The 24,489-nt window shown below is 45.7% G+C and overlaps 1 protein-coding gene across 8 annotated transcripts in view; it reads left to right on the forward strand.

Annotated features, from left to right (window-relative positions):
- The window catches only part of LOC134083153 (NACHT, LRR and PYD domains-containing protein 12-like), a 45,230-nt gene that overhangs the window by 17,829 nt on the left and 2,912 nt on the right, over positions 1–24,489 (forward strand). For 6 of the 8 annotated variants that reach the window (XM_062539532.1, XM_062539445.1, XM_062539363.1 and 3 more), the window contains 8 exons: positions 624–740; positions 2,444–2,560; positions 7,690–7,788; positions 14,254–16,230; positions 16,937–17,110; positions 21,867–22,040; positions 22,744–22,917; positions 24,233–24,409. In XM_062539532.1, coding sequence (XP_062395516.1) covers positions 624–740; positions 2,444–2,560; positions 7,690–7,788; positions 14,254–16,230; positions 16,937–17,110; positions 21,867–22,040; positions 22,744–22,917; positions 24,233–24,409 — 3,009 coding nt within the window. The remainder of the gene's footprint in view (positions 1–623; positions 741–2,443; positions 2,561–7,689; positions 7,789–14,253; positions 16,231–16,936; positions 17,111–21,866; positions 22,041–22,743; positions 22,918–24,232; positions 24,410–24,489) is intronic. The other 2 variants (XM_062539819.1, XM_062539811.1) reach the window with 2 other exon arrangements.

Genomic DNA, 24,489 nt, shown 5'->3' on the forward strand with positions numbered 1-24,489 from the left:
GTATGAAGTTAGAAGCGACCAAACACCTCCATGTTTTCCCCATTAAAATACAGTTTCACGAGTAGTCACACGACCAAGTATGGTGAGACAAAATAAAACGTGGTGCATTTCTAAGCGGATAAGAGGGATAACTATTTTGTGTGGCGGAATAACACTTGGGAGTGCTTAGACTCGGCACAGTAATATCCTCACTCCAAAGTGAAACTGAAAGTGCAAGAGTGATGATATTACTGTGCCGAGTCTAAGTGCTCCCAAGTGTTATTCCGCCACACAACTAGTTATCCCTCTTACCCGCTTAGAAATGCACCATGTTTTATTTTGTCTCACCATACTTGGTCGTGTGATTACTCGTGTTACTGTATTTTAATAGGGAAAACATGGGGATATTTGTTCGTTTCTAAATTCATCTCTGTTTGGATCCTAATGAATAAACTGGGGCAGCTAAGTGCTATCAAAGTAGCGCCGCGTGCCAGAGCCAGTGAGTGCACACATTGAAACGTGAACTCGTCTTAGGTAAGGGAATAACGTAGTTTAATATGAAAAAACGGTGAAGTGTTCCTTTAAAATATTTAATGTTTTAGCAGAAAATAGTCCTAATGAATTATTATTATTGTGAAATACAGCACCATGCAGCAGAAGAGATCACACTCTCCTGTGCCGAGCTGTGTCTCCATGAAGAGTGACCAGTCCATGAATGATCCATGGACGTTTGCTGGAGAAAGTGTTCCTGCTGGTCAGAGGTGAGTATCAGTCTCCACAGAAACACAAGCATCAGTACAGACATGTGGACACCTGTAGTTTAATACTGTATCAAAGGTGCTTCACACTTCCATTATTGGAACCAATTGAGGTAGTGAATGTTGTAGTTTCGCCATGTTACCAGTAAGAGGCAGTATAAGGCTATGTCTCATTCCGCCTACTTTCGTCAGTGCACTGTGAATGTGCACTGACCCACTTACTGCTGTGTGTCCACTTTCGATGATTAGTATTGTCCAAAATGAACACTTACGTTAACACACTTACAGGCAATAATGAACGTCACAAACGTGACGTGCTAGGTAGCTAGGTAGCATGTAAGGTTACGTTAACTCTCCCCATGATTGTCAGCTTTAGTCAGTGAGGACATGTAATGAATGCATTAGACGACAGTAAATGCTTCGTATTACTGCTGTTACTTACATTAATAGAGTTAACATGTCTAACATGCTCGTCACAGTGGCTGGCAGACTAAACGCTGCTAGGCATTATTCTTGACTCCACTCTATCATTTAAACATCAAGTGAGAAAGGTAGTGCAAATAACCAAATATAACCTAGCAAACTTTAGGTATATAAGGAACTGTTTGACAACATCAGTAGCAAAGCTTTACATGAATGCTATGATAACCCCTCACCTAACATATTGTATGACAAGCTGGACCCAGGTATGTAGCTCAACATTAAAGCCTATTTTGTCACTTCACAAACAAGCACTCAAAACCCTGGATAAAAAACCCAAACTTTACCACCACTGTAACATTCTTAACAAATATAACTTGCTCAGTTGGGAAAATACTTTAAAATACAGTGATGCATGCCTAATTTTTAAGATCATTAATGGGAAGGCTCCCCCACCACTCTGCACTTTTATACAGCAGAAGTCATCTAGCAGCAGAACCACAAGGTCTGCCTTAAGAGGGGACTGTGCAGTCCCTCTTAGGTCCAGTTCCTTTGGCCAATTATGCTTTTCTGTGAGAGCCTCTAAACTATGGAACCAATTGCCAGTGCACATTAGAAATTCCACCTCTTATCATACATTCACACACCATCTTAAGGACTGGCTTTTGACCATGCAAAAATGTGAGCACCTTTCATAATACATGGTTGTCTGCCTCTATTAGCTGTCCTGTAACCCTTAGTGTATGTATGATAGTAAGATGGATAGATGGTTATGTTATTGATCCCCTAAGGGATGTATGGCTGTATGGTTATATCTGAACTTTTTGACCGTTTTAGGGGGTCATCCGGGTACCTTCAGTGCACTGACTTTTTGTGTTATCTACACAATATACTTAAAACTAAGTGTTCAAAGTGTAGAGGAATGAGACACAGCCTAAGACACTCATTTCTGTGTGTGTGTGTGTGTGTGTGTGTGTGTGTGTGTGTGTGTGTGTGTGTGCTCTCTTTCTTTCTTTCTGTCTCTGGTTTGTATGTGTGTGTGTGTTTGTGTGTGTGTTTGGGCTCTCTTTCTCTCTTTCTCTCTCTATGCTGTGTGTTTGTGTGTGTGTGTGTGTGTGTGTGTGTGTGTGTGTGTGTGTGCTCTCTCTCTCTCTCTCTCTCTGCTTTGTGTGTGTGTGTGTCTTGCCCTGTACCTTGAACTTAAAATATTTAATAGTTCAGCTGAAATAGTCCTAATGAATTATTATTATTATTATTATTATTATTATTATTATTGTGAAATACAGCACCATGCAGCAGAAGAGATCACACTCTCCTGTACCAAGCTGTGTGTCCATGAAGAGTGACCAGTCCATGAATGATCCATGGACGTTTGCTGGAGAAAGTGTTCCTGCTGGTCAGAGGTGAGTATCAGTCTCCATAGAAACACCAGCATCAGTACAGACATGTGGACACCTGCAGTTTAATACTGTATCAAAGGTGCTTCACTCTTGGAACCTATTAGGTAGTGAGTGTTGTAGTACCGCCATGTTACCAGTATGTGGCAGTATAAGACACACACTTCAGTAATGGTAAAATAAATATTCCCTTTTTTAATGTTCAGTTTAGGCTTAGAACATACTATGAACTACTTTTTCAATCATTATTAAGTGATAATACTTAAAGCTCAAAGATCACAACAATGACAAAGAGATATGACATGTTATATTGCAGGTTACGCACATCTGTTTACAAACAAACATGAAATATTGAAGATAGCCATATACAGGTTAAGAGATCAAATATACTGCAGAAGGAAGTCATTTAATTTAACATAATTTACAGAGAGACTGACTCAGTGATGCATTAACCCCATGTAGGCTATGTTGTTTTGTAATTTGACATTTCTTTAAAATGACTTCTAATGCTTTTGCTAGTAATGACCCTAACAAAAAGGTTCTCGATTTCTGACCTTCCTCTTCAACCCACATGGGGTGGGTTGTGCTACCTCCTGACTCTGTGATTGGGTAGTAAACTAAGATTCCTGATTGGCTAACTAAACCTGAACATCACCATTGGCTATTCAACCCATGGGGGTAGTACATGGAGGTATTATAAGAACTGGAGAGAGGGACTAAGTCCCGCCCCCATTCATTTCAATGGCCGATGCTAGGCTAGCTACTTCAGCCAAAAAAGTTTGAAATTGGCCGCAGCCATCTTTGAGAAAATGGCGTTCCATGGGTGTCCATTTCCGTCACCAGCTAGAATGAGCCAATTAGGTTTCACGTTACAACGAGACAACATAGGCACATCGTTGATGAAGATTGGAGAGTGAGAGAAGGTGTTCGTGAACGCGCTCCTATCGTTACAGGCGCAAATGTATTTAATTATTTGAGTTGGGATGGTGGTGGAGAAGTTTGCCCCTTGTCTCGAAATCCTATAATGTGATATTCATATGTCATGATATAATAAACATGGCGAGTCAATATTGAGCAAGAATTCACTTAGCATACACATAAATATGATCCCCACAGTAAATGCTTTGAACTGACTGTAGCCTAGGATGTTATGTGCGCAATAGGCTGTCTACCCGACGAAAATGACTCTTAATAACTAGACATGGGATGTAAGAAACGTGTGGATACCAGATATGCTATTTGTGCTGCACCCAGTGTGAATTTGCAGCTTAAACCTACATTTGTAGACAGACGAAATGAAGCCAACGCATATTATAGGCTTACCGGTAGAAGCTCGCATCCATGTGTTATGTTTCGAGCAGCATGCATTTTAAGTCTGCTGTCACTGTCGGAAACTTTTGCCGTTATCTACTGTAGGCTGTGACCCCCAACGCTGCGTTGTTATGAACTAGGCTACAGGTCTGCAGCTGAGCGTTTTAAAATAGTTTTCATAACCTAGCCTACACGACAGCGAGTAGGTTAATAATTGGGTTTAGTTAGAGAATTTCTTCGCATTTCCTAGAATGTCTTATCATACCTTGCCAACTCATACATAGTCTAATGCAAATAATAGTAACCTATTAGAACGACATTTGCTTTTTTCTTTTATTCACAAAGCCTGGTATAATGATAATCCACAGGCATCAAGTATCGGTAACTTAATCCTAGTCGTCAGTCATTTTATTTATGTCTTCTAGAATGCGTTATCAACATGGACGCGCGAGGACGCTCGTGCTCAACACCAAACTCGTGCATGAACTGAGACAGCTCGTGCATGAGCTGTCTCGTGCATGCGCTGGTGCCGGATATGGTACAACCATGGAACGCCATTTTTTCAAAGATGTCGGCGGCCAAATGACATGCTAACTGGCTGAAGCTAACCCTCCAAATCCTGACCCCCTGGGGTAGTATGAGAACTGGAGAAAGTGAACAAGTCCCGCCCCCATTCATTTTAATGGGAATGCTAGGCTAGTGAAAAGTGGCAAAATTGAACGTAAGGTACAGAAGGAGAGCTCGTGCCCACACTAAGATCGTGCATGAGCTGAGAGTGGAACAGCCACCTCAGCATGAGGAGAAATCGGGAGAAATGGCACCGGACATGATGTATTTCTGGAAAATGGCGACGAGGAAGTGCCTTGCTAATCGGCGAAGCTAATCAGTCAAATCCTGACCCCCTGATTCAACCGGAGAGCGCCAGAACAGTCTTAAAGAGATGTGTAACTGTGGGACTGGTTTTGTGCGTAAAGCATGGATTTGTAACTGAAAAAACATTTGTAATTGTAGGATGACTTGTAGGATGATTTGTAGCTGTAAAACTGATTCGTACCTGTAGAATAGATTTGTGAGTGCAGTGTATAATTGAAATGTTAATGATAACTTCTACAAATATTTTTTACAGTTTTTACAAACAATTTCTACAATTTCAAAACTTGATACACACTTACAAAACATTAGCCTGGCAAGCCAAACTACACAGAAATGTATAGTCTGGGGTCGGACCATTCACAGAGTTGAAGCCTGTGGGTGGGATGAACAGTTGTCTTTCAAACTGCCTCTGCACGTAACAGGCCAGCATTTGTGACCAATGGTAGCCGGTTGGCAAAACGGCAAATACATCCTTCTTTAAAACGAATGACTTGAGTGCTTCTTTCTGCTCAAACTTCAGAGAAAAGCCCAAGTCTAACTCTTCCAAAGCCGTATTTTGACTGTCACACTCAAAGTGTGAACTTATCAAGAAAGAGGTAAATAAATGTTACACAGCTCTGCAACAGGTATAGGACAATGATAGACTTAGCAGCTTTAACGTTAACTTGGAAAATCAAGGAGAAACAGCAAATCAACAGTGAACAAAAACTAGCATGTAGAACGTTTAAAATCGAATTGTCGGAGTTGGCGCTGTTGTGTTTGAAAGACAAGTTAGAGCCGCCAAGACCCGCCTTACGTTGCTTCTGATTTGTTTATATTGCGTGATGCCTTCAATGTGTGGCATTACGGGGAATTAGCCTTAGACTACGCCACCCCAGGAATTGTCCGAGGCCCCAGGGATACCCCCAAACACTTAACAGGTCACACAAGTTCGTTTGACTGAATGCGCAGAGACGTGGTTTACTAAAAATATAATATAATTTATTAACAAGTCTATTCCAGGCTTAGGCTTGGTTCTAGGGAACTTAGGGGAGGGATGCAACATCCTCAACCAAGAGGCAAGCCAGAGTGCTCCACAATATGACACATCAAGCTGGGTGAAATAACAAGTCATTCATAGGCACAGCAAAGCACCGCACACAATACACACTTTAAGGGGGTTCCCCCAATTAGCCCAGCAAGGAACAGAAAGAAATACATACAATACACTAAATGAAAACAAAGTCTAAACACAAACAGAACACAGAAGAGTCCAATGGTGCCACAGTCCTTGGCCTCCGTTGTACAGCTCACACCTTCAGGACTGCGGGACCAAACAGGGAGAGACTGGAGCCGTCCAACCCAGTCTCTTAGATGGACCTCCCCGAACCAGCGTTGGCCCAGCACAGAGAGAACAGACAGACATCACAGAAACGAAAGACATGACACGAAAACCCGGAAACAGAACAGCCTCGTAGGTTGGCTGCCACCCGATGTTCAGGCCATCTCAAGGTGAATGTAGACAACAGTCAGCGGAAACTCTATAGCAGTTCGTGGCCAGCAGTCCTTTACGGATCTACAGGGATCCAGTGCACAGGCGAGTGAATCCAAAAGCATGGCCACTGCTAACTTAACCTTGCTCATTTGTTGCAGCGGCAAACAAATAGCCAACCTGGCTACAAACTCAGGGAAGAAACTGGGGTGGCAGCCAACCAGTGCCCAGGGCTCAGACCTATGAGGACAGGTCTGCTCCCCACTAACCCCGCGTACACACTGTCTCCGTCCGTCAACGGATCAAGGAGGTTGGATCTGCCGTATGTGTATTTGCATACACGTAATCTGATTGGCTGACGGATCCGTCGCTGCCTGAAAAGTTGAACATTTCTCAACTTTCTTGACAGAGGCAACGGAGCTGAAGCAACGGACGGACCCACAATGCATTTCGAGTCCGCCCCATGCAAAGTGAATGAGATCCGTTGACGGACGGAGACAGTGTGAATGCGGGGTTATAGAGCACCAGCAGCCAGTCCTGGTGCTAGCAATCAAGGCAATGAGGGGGAGGGGCAAGAGGAATGAGTCAATTGGCATTAACAATTATACCAATCAGTTCACCCTGCTACATATGGTTGGTGAGATTTAGGCACAAAGGACTGATGGATTGGTTATTGCTGTCAGTCAATCAGATCTCGAACTACGGCAAGGCAATGACCAAAGTTTATCATCATGAAAAAAAATATATAGTGCACTGAATGGGGAAATATTTTGCGTGAGAAATGACTTGGCAGCCCTGGTTGTGCGATACGGTCTCAAACCCAACTCGTCGAACGAGGACGCATGATCCAGCCCCCTGGCGTCTTATCGGAAGCCGAAGGTGAGGGCTCAAGGACTCCGTACACAGATAGAGCGTTCTGATTGGCTCGGCTGAACTCGATCCTGGCGCAGGCTTGTCCTCAACGGTGCGACCCTAGACCATCCCGCCAGGCAAAAATATTTTTGGCCGCTAGGGTGCGTCTAGATTTCTAGGCTAACAAAACATATGAGTCTATTCTAATTCCATACCTCTGGAGATGCCTCTACTCCCTGTGTGGGATATCTGTGGATAGGCTGGTGATGCCTCTACTCCTCACTATGTGGGGTATCTGTGTATTGGCTGGTGATGCCTCTATTTCCCACTATGTGGGTATCTGTGGATAGGCTGGTGATGCCTCTACTCCTCACTATGTGGGGTATCTGTGTATAGGCTGGTGATGCCTCTATTCCCCACTGTGTGGGGTATCTGTGTATAGGCTGGTGATGCCTCTACTCCTCACTATGTGGGGTATCTGTGTACAGGCTTGCTACATCCAAAGTGACTAAAGGAGAGTCTGTAGCTTGTAATTCAATAGTCTGAAGGTTGTTAGCAAAGTCAATAGAATATCTGGAGTGAGATGTAAGAGAAGTGTGTGTGTGTGTGCGTGTGTGTGTTGTTGCAGCGCAAAGAAGAAGAGGAGGTCCCACTCACCTACAGTCAGTGGTGATTGGGCCAAAGATTTGCCAATCAACCCTGAAGGAGGAGACTCATCTATCGGAGTGTAAGATCAAGGCTATACTCCTCAGAGAGAGAGAGAGAGTGGTGTGTGTGTGTGTCCATTAGTCCATTAGAAGGTGAAATGGGATGTAAGTGAAAGAGTAGAAAATATGAAGTATATCACTGCATTAGTTATCACATGAGGGAGGAGCAGTAAGTGGTAAATAGTGATTGAAATATTTCATGTAGAACTGTTTATTAAGTGGTCTGTAATATTAATATGCGATGAGAGTGGGACGTTAGAAGTGACCAAACACCTCCATGTTTTTCTTTTAAAATATAGTTACACGAGTAGTCACACAACCAAGTATGGTGAGACAAAATAAAACGTGGTGCATTTCTAAGCTGGTAAGAGGGATACAGTAACTATATTGTGTGGCGGAATAACAATTGGGCAGTAGCAGTGGGAGCAAGAACTGTACTGTACTGTTGCTGGTGGCCTGTGAACTGTCCCGGGACACCCATCCACTGTCCCGGGACACCTAAGCACTGTCCCGGGACACCCAAACACTGTCCCGGGCGCAAGAACTGTACTGTACTGTTGCTGGTGGCCTGTGAACTGTCCCGGGACACCCAGACACTGTCCCGGGACACCTAAGCACTGTCCCGGGACACCCAAACACTGTCCCGAGACACTAGACACTGTCCCGGGACACCTAAGCACTGTCCCGAGACACTAGACACTGTCCCGGGACACCTAAGCACTGTCCCGGGACACCCAGACACTGTCCCGGGACACCCAAACACTGTCCCGAGACACCTAAGCACTGTCCCGGGACACCCAGACACTGTCCCGGGACACCAAAGCACTGTCCCGGGACACCCAGACACTGTCCCGGGACACCTAAGCACTGTCCCGAGACACTAGACACTGTCCCGGGACACCTAAGCACTGTCCCGGGACACCCAGACACTGTCCCGGGACACCCAAACACTGTCCCGAGACACCTAAGCACTGTCCCGGGACACCCAGACACTGTCCCGGGACACCAAAGCACTGTCCCGGGACACCTAAGCACTGTCCCGAGACACTAGACACTGTCCCGGGACACCCAAACACTGTCCCGAGACAATAGACACTGTCCCGGGACACCTAAGCACTGTCCCGGGACACCCAGACACTGTCCCGGGACACCCAAACACTGTCCCGAGACACCTAAGCACTGTCCCGGGACACCCAGACACTGTCCCGGGACACCCAAACACTGTCCCGGGACACCCAAACACTGTCCCGAGACACTAGACACTGTCCCGGGACACCTAAGCACTGTCCCGGGACACCCAGACACTGTCCCGGGACACCCAAACACTGTCCCGAGACACCTAAGCACTGTCCCGGGACACCCAGACACTGTCCCGGGACACCTAAGCACTGTCCCGGGACACCCAAACACTGTCCCGAGACACTAGACACTGTCCCGGGACACCTAAGCACTGTCCCGGGACACCCAGACACTGTCCCGGGACACCCAAACACTGTCCCGGGACACCTAAGCACTGTCCCGGGACACCCAGACACTGTCCCGGGACACCTAAGCACTGTCCCAAGACACTAGACACTGTCCCGGGACACCCAAACACTGTCCCGAGACACTAGACACTGTCCCGGGACACCTAAGCACTGTCCCGGGACACCCAGACACTGTCCCGGGACACCTAAGCACTGTCCCGGGACACCCAAACACTGTCCCGAGACACTAGACACTGTCCCGGGACACCTAAGCACTGTCCCGGGACACCCAGACACTGTCCGGAGACACTAGACATTGTCCCGGGACACCTAAGCACTGTCCCGGGACACCCAGACACTGTCCCGGGACACCTAATCACTGTCCCGGGACACCCAAGCACTGTCCCGAGACACTAGACACTGTCCCGGGACACCCAGACACTGTCCCGGGACACCCAAACACTGTCCCGAGACACTAGACACTGTCCCGGGACACCCAAGCACTGTCCTGGGACACCCAGACACTGTCCAGGGACACCCGAGCACTGTCCCGAGACACTAGACACTGTCCCGGGACACCTAAGCACTGTCCCGTGACACCCAGACACTGTCCCGGGACACCAAAGCACAGTCCCGGGACACCTAAGCACTGTCCCGTGACACCCAGACACTGTCCCGGGACACCCGAGCACTGTGAAGTAGCCCAAATCATATATTGTTAGAAAGCTTGAGGAGTGTAGATGTGATTTAAGCTGTAATAAGTTATATTCCACCCTTCTTTGTGCTTGAGAAGACCATATGCGAGGATGACATCACCGTTAAGACTGACGTATATTTTTGAGTGTTGGTAGTTTTTTGGGTGTAATATAAGCATAGCTCATCTGAAGTAGCCTAAATCATATATTTTTGGAAAGCTTGAGGAGTGTAGATGTGATTTAAGCTGTAATACCCTTTGAACGCTTGGGGTGTGAATGCGATTTAAGTTACAAGTTATATTCCTCCCTTCTGTGTGCTTGAGAGGACCATAGGTCAGGATGACATCACCATTACGACTATATTTTTGAGTGGTGGTAGTTTTTTGGGTGTTGGGATTTTGTATTTAGCATAGAAGCACCATATCAATCCCTGCAACACCCTATAATAGTATGAATGAATTTCATAGTATCAATAGTATTAGTTATAAATAATGTAGGCCTACCTTGCATTGACAGATTTGCCCAATTATGTAATGTTAATTCAACTTCATTGCTAGCAAAATTACCATGCAATCAAGCCATTTATTAGACATAAAAGCCTGAATAAACTAGCCTGGCAAGCCAAACTACACAGACATGTATAGTTTGGGGTCGGACCATTCACAGAGTTGAAGCCTGTGGGTGGGATGAACAGTTGTCTTTCAAACTGCCTCTGCATGTAATAGGCCAGCATTTGTGACCAATCGTAGCCGGTCGGCAAAACGGCAAATACATCCTTCTTTAAAACAAATGACTTGAGTGCTTCTTTCTGCTCAAACTTCAAAGAAAAGCCCAAGTTTAACTCTTCCAAATCCGATTCAAACGAGCGCGCTTCGTTAGCCTCATCCATCTTTTGTTTTTCTCTATGGTTGTGCGATACGGTCTCAAACCCAACTCGTTGAACGAGGACGCATGGTCCAGCCCCCTGGCGTCTTATCGGAAGCCGAAGGTGAGCTAAGGCGGGCTCAAGGACTCCGTACACAGATAGAGCGTTCTGATTGTCTAGGCTGAACTCGAGCCTAGCGCAGGCTTGTCCTCAACGGTGCGACCCTAGACCATCCCGCTAGGCAAAAATATTTTTGGCCGCTAGGGTGCGTCTAGATTTCTAGGCAATGAATAAACCAGATGAGCAACCAAACAATACGGTGCAGGGTAATATATGGCGTAGGCAACCATTCCCCCCCCCCCCCCCCCCCCCCCCCCCCGATTTCATCAGTTTTGCAAATGCACAATTCAATATAGCCTAATAACAACGCAACGAAACGCAGCTCACTTCCATTCCCCGATTTGAATTCTTTGTTTTACTTCGTCACTGCTCGGTAATTTCCGTTTCTGATTTCTGATTGGATTCTGGGAACCTAATGTGTTTGTATCGTGGTCATTCAACCATGCGAATGTGTGATAGCAGCCTTCTGAACCTGCTAGAAGGCGGAGATAGCGCCTTCTAACCCATAACTATGAGGCTGATTACGATTGATAACGCCCATTCAATGGACTGATAACGTCCGAAGCGGGCGCACCACTGACACTTCTGCAGTCAGCTGTTCTGTCACTATAACAACTTTTGCGTTGCGTGATGAAGGAGAAACCATTGGGAGAAATGGGGGGAGGGCACGGAACCTCTGAAATCAGTGACGTGTTTGTTGATGCAAATTAATTATTAATTTAGGCAAACATAAAGCAAACAAAGTGAAAAGATACAATGACTACATGCCAGGGGTTCTATACAAATAAACATATAATAATTATCATTTTATGGGAAGGGGCTTTTAGAAAACCCTTAGAGGCCTACATAAAAATGCACTTAATTTTGGACAGTGCTTGGGTGTCCCGGGACTAGGGGTGTCACGATTCTCCAAATCCTCGATTCGATTTAATTTGCGATTTTAAAGCCACGATTTGATTCGATTTTCGATCTTTTTTTATTAATGCATTCCTTGTGTCATTATTATTATTATTATATTCATTTTTATTTTTTGCCCTCTTCCTATTCTGTTTCAGGGGGCTTTTATTTTGAAAGCAATTTTTATTTTGAAACCGTTCCATCCGTGAGGTTGTAAACAAAAAAAAAACGTCAAACATAGACATGTGAACATAGTGAAATGAAGCAACACAGAATGATACTTTGAATGTTTGTGCACACTCTGAAGACACTCTGAAGAGACCCAAGGTTAGTGTTAATGGAATAAGTACTTATCAATGTGCATTTTAAGCCTTAAAGTCATTTTGAACTGTAGGCTAACTAAATCGTTTTTTTTACTTGCTAAGTTGAGAAGGCTAAGTTGGTGTTAGGCTAACTGACGTGAATGAACGCAAAAATGCTTCCACACCCGTGATTTCAGAGTAACAAGAGGTTGATGTGAATTTTTTAACTGGCTGCAGGCTGCAGCCTAAAATTAGAGGAGTGTTGATGCTGCACGTGCGTGGTTTTGCGTTTTGGGCATACATGCTGGACGTCACGTTGGGGGTGTGGCTGCATCGTCGATTCTACTTTTCAGTTCGAAGTTCGAGATTGAGATGTAATTTCGATCGATTTCGATTTAAAATCGAGATCGTGACACCCTTACCCGGGACAGTGCTCGGGTGTCCCGGGACAGTGTCTGGGTGTCACGGGACAGTGCTTAGGTGTCCCGGGACTGTGCTTTGGTGTCCCGGGACAGTGTCTGGGTGTCACGGGACAGTGCTTAGGTGTCCCGGGACAGTGTCTAGTGTCTCGGGACAGTGCTCGGGTGTCCCTGGACAGTGTCTGGGTGTCCCAGGACAGTGCTTGGGTGTCCCGGGACAGTGTCTAGTGTCTCGGGACAGTGTTTGGGTGTCCCGGGACAGTGTCTGGGTGTCCCGGGACAGTGTCTAGTGTCTCGGGACAGTGCTTGGGTGTCCCGGGACAGTGATCGGGTGTCCCGGGACAGTGTCTGGGTGTCACGGGACAGTGCTTAGGTGTCCCGGGACAGTGTCTAGTGTCTCGGGACAGTGTCTGGGTGTCCCGGGACAGTGCTTGGGTGTCCCGGGACAGTGCTCGGGTGTCCCGGGACAGTGTCTGGGTGTCACGGGACAGTGTTTGGGTGTCCCGGGACAGTGTCTAGTGTCTCGGGACAGTGCTTGGGTGTCCCGGGACAGTGATTAGGTGTCCCGGGACAGTGTCTGGGTGTCACGGGACAGTGTTTGGGTGTCCCGGGACAGTGTCTGGGTGTCCCGGGACAGTGCTTAGGTGTCCCGGGACAGTGTCTAGTGTCTCGGGACAGTGTCTGGGTGTCCCGGGACAGTGCTTGGGTGTCCCGGGACAGTGCTCGGGTGTCCCGGGACAGTGCTCGGGTGTCCCGGGACAGTGTCTGGGTGTCCCGGGACAGTGCTTAGGTGTCCCGGGACAGTGTCTGGGTGTCTCGGGACAGTGTTTGGGTGTCCCGGGACAGTGTCTAGTGTCTCGGGACAGTGCTTGGGTGTCCCGGGACAGTGATCGGGTGTCCCGGGACAGTTTCTGGGTGTCCCGGGACAGTGCTTAAGTGTCCTGGGACAGTGTCTCGTGTCTCGGGACAGTGCTTGGGTGTCCCGGGACAGTGCTCGGGTGTCCCGGGACAGTGTCTGGGTGTCTCGGGACAGTGCTCGGGTGTCCCGGGACAGTGCTTAGGCGTCCCGGGACAGTGTCTAGTGTCTCGGGACAGTGTTTGGGTGTCCCGGGACAGTGTCTAGTGTCTCGGGACAGTGCTTGGGTGTCCCGGGACAGTGATCGGGTGTCTCGGGACAGTGTCTGGGTGTCACGGGACAGTGCTTGGGTGTCCCGGGACAGTGCTCGGGTGTCCCGGGACAGTGTCTGGGTGTCCCGGGACAGTGCTTAGGTGTCCCGGGACAGTGTATGGGTGTCCCGGGACAGTGCTTAGGTGTCCCGGGACAGTGTTTAGTGTCTCGGGACAGTGCTCGGGTGTCCCGGGACAGTGCTCGGGTGTCCCGGGACAGTGCTTGGGTGTCCCGGGACAGTCCACAGGCCACCAGCAACAGTACAGTACAGTTATTGCTCTAACTGCCTCTCCAATTGGGAGCACAGACTCGGCGCAGTAATATCCTCACTCCAAAGTGAAACTGAAAGTCTGCGTAAGTGCTCCCAATTGTTATTCAGTGTTCCTTTAAGTGTCTATGCATGTGTGTATATCTAGTCATGTCTGAGGAGGGGCTTACACCCGAACCGTCTTGAGTTTAAAAAGTTTGGGAGCAATATTTATTTATATTTATTTATAATATTTATCTATTTATTTTATTTAGTCTTTAATCGTGTGTTTTGTTTTTCACACAGATATCAGCAGATCCACAAATCCCACCTGCTGAAGAAGTTTCAGTCTCTGATTGAGGGAATCCCACAGCAGGGAGACACCAGACTCCTCCATGAGATCTACACAGACCTCTACATCACAGAGGGGGGAAGAGGAGAGGTCAATGATGAACATGAAGTCAGACAGATAGAGAGGGCATCCTGGAGAGAAGCAGCACACAACAGTGATGACTCAGATGAGGAGTCATATGATTCTGATAGATGGGTCAGTGATGAACATGAGGTCAGACAGATAGAGAGAGCATCCAGGAGAGAAGCAGCACAAGGCAGACCAATCAAATGCAGTGACATCTTTAAACGCTTACTGGAAGAGGAAAGACGCCGAAAAGAACGCTTGGAAGCGGAGAGACGCAGAAAAGATGAGGCTGAAAAGAAGGGCAGAATATTTAACCCCAAACAATACAAACCCCTCAGAACAGTGCTGACAAAGGGAGTGGCTGGCATTGGAAAAACTGTGTCTGTGCAGAAATTCGTTCTGGACTGGGCTGAAGGAACAGCTAATCAGGATATCCACTTCATATTTCCTCTTCCTTTCCGGGAGCTGAACCTGATGAAGGAGAAAAAACTCAGTCTGGTGGATCTTATTCAGCACTTCTTCTCTGAAATCAAAGATCCAAGAGTCTTCACCAGTTCAGAGCACAGAGTCGTGTTCATCTTTGATGGTCTGGATGAGTGTCGACTTCCTCTACATTTTCACTCCAACCCGACCTGTTGTGATGTGACAGAGCCAGTCTCAGTGGACGTGCTGCTGACAAACCTCATCAAGGGGGATCTGCTTCCTTCTGCTCTCCTCTGGATCACCACCCGACCAGCAGCAGCCAATCAGATCCCTCCTCAGTGTGTGAACCAGGTGACAGAAATAAGGGGATTCAACGACCCACAGAAAGATGAGTACTTCAGGAAGAGAATCAGAGATGAGAACCTGGTCGGCAGAACCATCACACACCTGAAGTCATCCAGGAGCCTCTACATCATGTGCCACATTCCAGTCTTCTGTTGGATTTCAGCCACTGTTGTAGAGAAAACATCCAAAGAATCAGACAAAGTGGAAATTCCAAGGACTCTGACTCAAATGTACACACACTTCCTGATGATGCAGACAGGCATACAACATGTCAAGTACACAGAGAGAAAAGAGACAGATGAAGAGGTGATTTTCAAACTCTGTAAACTGGCTTTCCAACAGCTGGAGAAAGGCAATCTGATATTCTATGAGGAAGACCTGAGAGAGTGTGGCATTGATGTCACAGAAGCATCAGTGTACTCGGGAGTGTGTACTCAGATCTTCAGAGAGGAGGCTGGGCTGTACCAGGGGAAGGTGTTCAGCTTTGTGCATCTGAGCATCCAGGAGTTTCTTGCAGCTCTGTATGTGTTCCTCTGCTTCAGCAACAGACAGGGAAACATGGCTGACCAACAGCAAACCTCTCAGCTCTCTGCTCTGTTCAGAGCTGCAACACTTTATGACCTACACAAGACTGCAGTGGACCTGGCCTTACAGAGTAAGAATGGACACCTGGACCTTTTCCTCCGCTTCCTTCTGGGCCTCTCACTGGAGTCCAATCAGAATCTCCTAAAGCATCTACTGCCACAGACCAGCAGCCAATCAGAAAGCTCAGAGGAAACAGTGCAGTATGTCAAACAGAGGATCAGAGATCAGAGTAGCTCAAACAGAAGGATCAACCTGTTCTACTGTCTGAATGAGCTGAATCACCATGCTGTAGTGGAGGAGAAAAGCAGCTCAGATACTCTGCATGTAGAGATGCTCTTACCAGGAGAGTGGGAGACTAAGACACTTGAGTTTAAGATGTCAGAAGAGCAGCCGGCTGAGTTTGACCTGCAGAAGTACATGAAGACACCAGAGGAAGATCAGACTGAACTCCTCAGTCCAGATGAAGTTCTTCAGAAGTTGGTGCCAGTGGTCACAACATGTACATCAGCTAAGTAAGTGACGCACACTGTTTTTTACAGTATTTTTGTCAATATGTGAGTGAGTGAGTCAGTCTGTGTGAGTGAGTGAGAGAGATATTGTGTGTGTGTGTGTGTGTGTGTGTGTGTGTGTGTGTGTGTGTGTGTGTGTGTGTGTGTGTGTGTGTGTGTGTGTGTGTGTGTGTGTGACTGACTGACTGACTGACTGACTGACTGACTAAATGAGTCTGATGGCATTTTCCCCCTGGCTGAGTAAAGCCCCTGCTCTGGTCTAAACTACATGTGAGGAAAATGGACATCTCCAGCTTTAGAGACGTCTCTCAGTGCACACGAGAAATGAGTAAATAACAAAGCTGCTATTTGTGAAGTGAAGTGTAGATTACTCTTCTGCCGAAATCTGGTGATTTTTCACATAGATCTCTTTTTCTCGGGCCAACAGTACTAAGTACTGCCGGTACAAAAAAGTGAATAATGAAACCAATCTGTTTTATCTAGCTAGATAGATAGATAGATACTTTATTGATCCCCAAGGGGAAATTCAAGAAGCTTGAGATGCTATAGCCAGCCACTAACACAGCCAGGCAGGTGCAGCGCTACTGTCACAAGGGTCCACTGGTTGGGTTGTCCGTGACCAGGCAGCAATAACAATATGCAGCGATGCAGCGGTGTGTGTCTGTGTGACTAGAGGTGCTTAATATTCCGATCTCTCATTCTGTTTCAGGCTGGAAGACTTTAATCTGACTGAGAAGAGCTGTTCCTATCTGGCCTCTGCCCTGAACGCACACTCCTCAAGTCTCAGACTGTTGGACCTGACTTACAATGAGCTGCTGGACTCAGGAGTGGAACTTTTATGTTCTGCACTTTCTCATCAAAACTGCAAACTGGAGGAACTAAAGTAAGCATACTTTCTTGTAGTGGATTTGTGTGTGTGTGTGTGTGCGTGTGTGCTTGTGTGTGTGTGTGCATGTGCGTGTGTGTGTGTGTGTGTGTGTGTGTGATTGTGTAAAATCTACAACAACTGCTATTTATGAGGTGTAGATTTTTCTTCAAATGGATAATGGAAATCGGGCGATTTTTCTCATAGATCTCTGTTTCTGGAGGCCAACAGTACTGCCGGTACAAAATAAAAGTGATCAGTTGTATGTTCAAGTTGCTATTGCCAGCAGCAGCAGCTACTGAGCCCCCATGTTCATGGAGAAGGGGGCTGAGAGCATATTCAAGTTCAAAAGTAAAGGTAGCCTTTAGAAGGGGGCACACACACACACACACAGACACACACACACACACACACACACACACAGATTACTTCTTTATTTGTATCCACAATTAAGAATAGATATTACATAAGAATACAAATTTGACACACACATAAACACACACAAAGACAAGCACACACATACAAGCACAGACATACACACACACGAACACACACACACACTCATACATACATACAGACAGGTATACACACTCACACACCTGCACGTACACGTACACTGTGTTGTTGCCTGGAGTTGAAAGGATGGCCTGTACGATAAGCCCTCAGCTGTCCGCACGTACACCGGCCACCACAATCGAATCTTATAGCTGAACTATAATACCAGGCACCTACTGTCAGGTTAGGTTACGCTCCGACCTCTGTGATGTCAATGACCTAAGACTTCTATGTATACAGATAAACCCCGGACTGTCTAGAGGAAGGTGCTCAAGTCTTCCAGGAGAATAACCAGGCTTTTTAGTATATAAGAAGGCAGTGGAACATCAAGGCCCTGACAGTTAACTCACGCGTAAAATATTCGGTCTCAGTAAGCAGCTGAAACTCAGGTCATTTATAAGAGGTGCTTAGTTTCAAGGCTTAAACTAAGACTCACAGAATCACAGAAGAGAGACGTTATCTTTACCATCCTGTTTGGGAAGTGATAGCCTCGTCCCAAAACAGAATACAAGCTGAAAGAATCGGACGTTGGATTAAAATAGTTTTATAATTCAGCATTTTTAAATACAGCAAAAATGCGGCACAATACAGCTTGTTGATTACAATATGTAGAAAAAAGATAATTCCATTCCACAAACGAAATTAATCCAATAGTCGTAGTAATTCCATTTTGTGTTGAGAAGGAAAATACAAAAGAAATTAATCCATTGTTGTCGTAATTCTTTTTTGTGTTGAAAAAGGAAAAACAAAAGAAATTAATCCAATAGTCGTCGTAATTCCATTTTGTGTTGAAAAAGGAAAAACGAAAGAAATTAATCCAATAGTCGTCGTAATTCCATTTTGTGTTGAAAAAGGAAAAACGAAAGAAATTAATCCAATAGTGTCGAAAAAAGCAAAGAGTCCAAATGAATTCTCGTTCAGTGATCCCTTGTCCGGGTGTAAGGCCACGAGCAGCAGGTGGATGATGCGGAGTTCCGATGTTCACTGGAGCACTAAGTCCCGCATACTTGGTTTCGCGACGACGTACGGAGTTCACATAATAACTATCAGGAGCTACAGAGTAACACAACACGTAAGACGAGGAAAGAAGAAGAAGCAGCCTCGGACTTTGGTTGACCTGCTACTTATAGGCCTGATTTTCTCGTGACTCCATGGTCCTCCCCTACACATTCCTGGGGCGGTGCCCTCTTCACAGAACTTGATGGAGACTAAACTTACTTCAGAACATTCTAGACAGTCAATGGCACACATCTCCGGGTTACAAAGCGGAGTTTTACATACATTCAGTGTTGACGAGAACATTCTAGTTGAGACAAAGATGCATTCAATATCGGCATTTACAGGTTTTAACATACAAACAGTTTACATTTGATAACAGGCATTGCACATTAAGATGTAGCATGCATATTACATTCTATTGAGAGTACTTTCAACAGTGTAGGCTACTTAAACATGTTGGTTGGTTACGTTCAAACATCGTACACATTTGCGTTCGCAGGGAGTATATTTGTTACATTCAGGATTATAAGTATTTCATTGCATTTGGTTACATTGTCGTGGTTTATTTAATCAGGTAAGAAAAGGCATGTCTTTACTGAAGGCACGTAAGTCGTTTATAGTGTTTTCATACATGTTTATTACACATTATTACCCAAAACCCCATATCTAAGGTAATACTTCTGTTGTATTAGTCAGCACTTTCATATAGCATAACGTTTTCACGTTGTTCAGTCATTCTGTCGTTTATTGCATAAGAATTTTATAGCGTCATTCATCCAATCTTCACAACTTTCAGTCTCACACGTTCCTCATCACCAAGCGTTCATTTCAGTCTTTCGGAGCTATTTGTTGAAGTAGGCCTAATCACACACACTCTTCAACAGTTACGCACATTCCTTCTCTTACATTCAAACTGGCGCACTTGATTCAATAGTGGTTAGCGGGACAACAGTGTACTATATGGTTTCTGTTACGTTACTTTCTTTATCTACTTAAACTTAGTTTTCAAGGCAGGTGTCTCTGCTTCAGAGGTCATCTCACATCTGGCTGATTTGCGCTGACCCAAAAGCAGCGAAGTGGGCGCGAATTCACGCATGCGTTCGGTGCTCCATGGGTGGGGCCTAGGAGACACGACAACACACACACACACACACAAACACACACACAAAGACACACACATACACACGCAGTAGACAGGCAGGCATATGCATGCACACATGCCCCTGCATTCACACACACATAAACACACCTGCATGCACAACCCCCCCTACACACACACACACACACACACACACACATCCCATTACCCCACCACACACACAAGCGAAAGCCTACAGACAGAGAAGCACACATACACAAAAGCAGGGGCATAATTGCACACACTCATTTACAGTTGCAGTAGGGGATGGAGTAGGAGATGGAAACAAATTGAAGAGTGTGATTTATTTTTGGGGAGAGAATGTGCAAGACTGAGTGGCGGTCATATTTTGTACCGCTTTGTGGTACAGCTAGTTTTTCTCCAGGTGAGCTAGGGCAGTATGCAAGGTGATGGAGACATCATACATCATCAAGGTGACATCATACACGGACCTGTTGTGCTTGTATGCAAACTGGAGTTGATCCAGGAAAGCAGGGAGGTGTGTTGATGTAAGCTGTAGTTTTGTTTGTGCACCAGGACAGGGACAAGTTAAAGATGTCAGTGTAGACTTGTGACAGCTGAGTGGCGCATGTCTTAAGGACATGAGACGGGATGCCTTCAGGGCCGGCAGCTTTGTGAGCATTAACCTGTTGAAAGGTTTTGCTCACCTCAGCTCCAACACCTGTAAGATGTCTCCTCCTGCTGGAAGCACACCTTTATCCACCAGAACTGAGTTGTGAGACTCAATACGAGCATATTATGTATTTAGCTCTTCCTGAAGGAGGTGAAGGAGTCCGTAAGCAGAGGTGATGTTGTTTTATAGCCCGTGATCGCCTGCAGTCCCTTCCACAGGCGAGGGGGGTCACAGTAGCTGAAGTCATTCTCCAACTTATTCCCATACTGTTTTTTAGCCGCTTTTATTTCCCTTCTTAGCGCATACCTTGACATCTTATATCTGACCACCGGATCGTTGGAAATGAAAGCTGTGATCCTCTCCCTCAGGCTCAGGCGAACAGCGTTGTTAATCGAGGGCTTCTGATTGGGAAATGTTGGGATGGTCCGGGAGAGCACACACGAGTCCATGCAGAACCTGCTGTAATCCGTCACCAAGTCGGCGTACTCATCCAGCTCTGCAGAGGAGTTTTTGAACACAGAGCAATCAGTTGTTTTAAAGCAGTGTGTTAGTCCTAGCCAGAGGACAGTGCAGACGCCTGCCAGAGGGCAGCCATTCAAAAGAGCTCTGGCTCTACATGGGGAGAGTCTTCTAAAATGCAGTTGGCTTTCCTTAGTGTTGCCTTGTCATGCAGTGGTGTGTGTGTGTGTGTGTGTGTGTGTGTGTGTGTGTGACAGGGGTAGAGTCTTCTAAAATGCAGTTGGCTTTCCTTAGTGTTGCCTTGTCATGCAGTGAGTGATGTCAGAGACTGAAGAGGGTGGCCAGTGATTATAGAACATGTGTACACAATGCAAAAGGAGTTTCTGATTTTTGACTGAGAGGGAGTGAAACCAGCTGGTAGATGAAAAGATCAGTATAGTTAACACTTTACACTCCTCAAGCCTCAGACGGCTGAACCTGAGTGTGTGTGTGTGTGTGTGTGTGTGTGTGTGTGTGTTTATGTGACAGGGTGTGCGCGTGTGTGTGTGTGTGTGTGTGTGTGTGTGTGTGTGTGTGTGTGTGTGTGTGTGTGTGTGTGTGTGTGTGTGTGTGTGTGTGTGTGTATGTTGGTATAGAGAAGAGTGGAGATGCATTTGTGGGTGAACATGGAGAGAGGAAAGTGTGTATGTGACAGGGTGAGTGTGTGTGTGTGCATGTGTGTGTGAGTGTTTGTGTGTGTGTGTGCACATGTGTGTGTGTGTGTGTGTGTGTGTGTGTGTGTGTGTGTGTGTGTGTGTGTGTGTGTGTGTGTGTGTGTGCACGTGTGTGTGTGTGCGCATGTGTGTGTGTGTGTGCACGCGCGCGCGCGTGTGTGTGTGTGTGTGTGTGTGTGTGTGTGTGTGTGTGTGCTCATGTGTGTGTGTGTGTGTGTGTGTGTGTGTGTTTGTGACTAGAGGTGCTTAATATTCCAATCTCTCATTCTGTTTCAGGCTGCAGTTCTGTAAGCTGACTGATAAGAGCTGTTCCTATCTGGCCTCTGCCCTGACCACACACTCCTCAAGTCTCAGACTACTGGACCTGAGTGACAATAAGCTGCTGGACTCAGGAGTGGAACTTTTATGTTCTGCACTTCGTCATCAAAACTGCAAACTGGAGGAGCTACAGTAAGCATACTTTCATGTAGTTGTTGTTTAATATGCACTTAGTCTTTTGAGCGTTTGTTATGTGTTATGGTTTGTATAATAGTATTGTTTTGTTATAATTTGTCCATTGTTAGAATTTGACATTTATTCTGCTATTGTCCTTAAATTTAGCCATACCATGCTATAGTTATTGTTATTATATAATTAACTGAATGACTTATTTGATTGCTATTCTCATTTCATTGTTTTATTTCTCATTAGGTTAGTGCTTAATTGATTGTTTTATTGATAATATTGCTTTCTCCCTTTTTGTAATTGTTCACTGTTATTTAATTTGTATTGTGATTTATTTGTATGTCGCTTTGGACAAAGGCGTCTGCTAAATAACCATAACCATAACCATAACCATAACCATAGTTGATTTGAGATTTGAGAGTGAATGAGTGAGTGAGTGAATGAGTGAGTGAGTGAGTGAGTGAGTGAGTGAGTGAGTGAGTGAGTGAGTGAGTTAGAATAAAGTAGAGTGGGAAAGAGGAGAGGAAAAGATGTGACCGGGTGAGTGTGTGTGTGACGGGTGTGACTGTACATCTAAGTGTGTGTGTGAGAGTTATAGAATAGAGTGGGTGGAGGGGTATTTGTGGCAGGGTGTGTGTGTGTGTGTGTGTGTGTGTGTGTGTGTGTTTGTGTTTGAGCAGAAGATACTTAATCTCTCATTCTGTTTCAGGCTGCAGATGTGTAATCTGACTGAGAAGAGCTGTTCCTATCTGGCCTCTGCCCTGACTGCACACTCCTCAAGTCTCAGACTACTGGACCTGAGTAGGAATAAGCTGCTGGACTCAGGAGTGGAACTTTTATGTTCTGCACTTTGTCATCAGAACTGCAAACTGGAGGAACTTAAGTATGCATGCTCTCATGCAGTGGATATATATGTGTGTGTGTGTGTGTGTGTGTGTGTGTGTGTGTGTGTGTGTGTGTGTTTGAGAGAGAGAGAGAGAGAGAGAGCACCCTCCTTTGATTAATATTTAGATGTTTCATCATCATAGAGCTGTTCCTATCTGGCCTCTGCTGTGTCCACACACTCCTCAAGGGGGGTAAAGGAGAGTGAATGTAGCAATGGGAGTGTGTGTTGGTGATTAATATTCAGGGCCCGTATTCACAAAGAATTTTAGGGCTAAAAGTAGCTCCTAACTGGCGAATTTAGGGAGGAACTCCTAAAAATAATGGGCGTGTCACTCCTAACTTTATGACTCCTATTTTTTTTCACTAAAAGTTATTCACAAAGCATTTTAAGCCTAAAAGTAGCTCCTAAGTCTAGGACGGCGTAAAAGAACTCGAGAGGACTTCTAACTCACTAAGACCTATTCACAACCCGCTTTTAGTGGCATTTCACGTCGCGATGTTTTGAAATGACCGTGCAGTGCAGGAGCTCGCTGTCATGCAAGGGAATAAATGTGCATTGCAACTAAGGATGCAAATGCAATAATGCCACCGACAACCAAAACCACCATTGCATGTAAACTAAATGTAACGTCTCATTGTGCCTAATTAAATTAAATCGCTTCTCCTCTTCGCAAATATAGGCTACGTGTTTTCATACAGATTAATTTAAAACATGTTGCAAAGATACTGCTCCAGTCCATAGTGTTTCATTAAGCCTAGGCTTGCTTTACTCTTTATTCGCTATGCCTATTTATTCATCATCTTCCATCCTTCACAGCCCGACATAGCGCACGCATTCTCACCAGCTAAGACCTAACACCTGTCACTCAACTCGTCATTGTAGGGGAGGTTTGCCATCATTCCCGCGTTATAATCACCAGCCAATCAAGGTGGTCACTTTCATCAAGCTCGTGCATGAGTAATGACGTCAACCATAGCAACGAAGACTCACTTTTAGTTTAGGAGTGGGTGTTTCTCCTTACTAAAAGTAGGTCTGAAAGGCTTTGTGAATAACTTTTAAGGGAAAACTCCTAACTAAAATCTTCTAGCGCGATTTAGGAGTACTCTTAGTGGTAAGATAAAATGCTTTGTGAATACGGGCCCTGATGTTTAACTCTGTTTTCAGTCTAGTGAACTGCTGGCTGACTGATAAGGGCTGTTCCTATCTGGCCTCTGCTGTGTCCACACACTCCTCAAGGGGGGTAAAGGAGAGTGAATGTAGCAGTGGGAGTGTGTGTTGGTGATTAATATTCAGATGTTTAACTCTGTTTCAGTCTAAAGCACTGTTATCTGACTGATAAGGGCTGTTCCTATCTGGCCTCTGCTGTGTCCACACACTCCTCAAGTCTCAGAGTGCTGGACCTGAGTGACAATAAGCGGATTAGTGCATCAGCTGTAGAGCAGCTCTCTGCTCTAGTGGAGGACCCACACTGTAAACTGGAGAAACTAGAGTGAGTAAATATCTAAATTCAAGAGTTCTCTGATCTTCTGTCCTTAGTGGCCTCTTGCTCTGATAAACTGTTGATTTTAG

Source organism: Sardina pilchardus, chromosome 1 (genome assembly GCF_963854185.1).
Source record: "Sardina pilchardus chromosome 1, fSarPil1.1, whole genome shotgun sequence".
NCBI classification, from domain to species: domain Eukaryota; kingdom Metazoa; phylum Chordata; class Actinopteri; order Clupeiformes; family Clupeidae; genus Sardina; species Sardina pilchardus.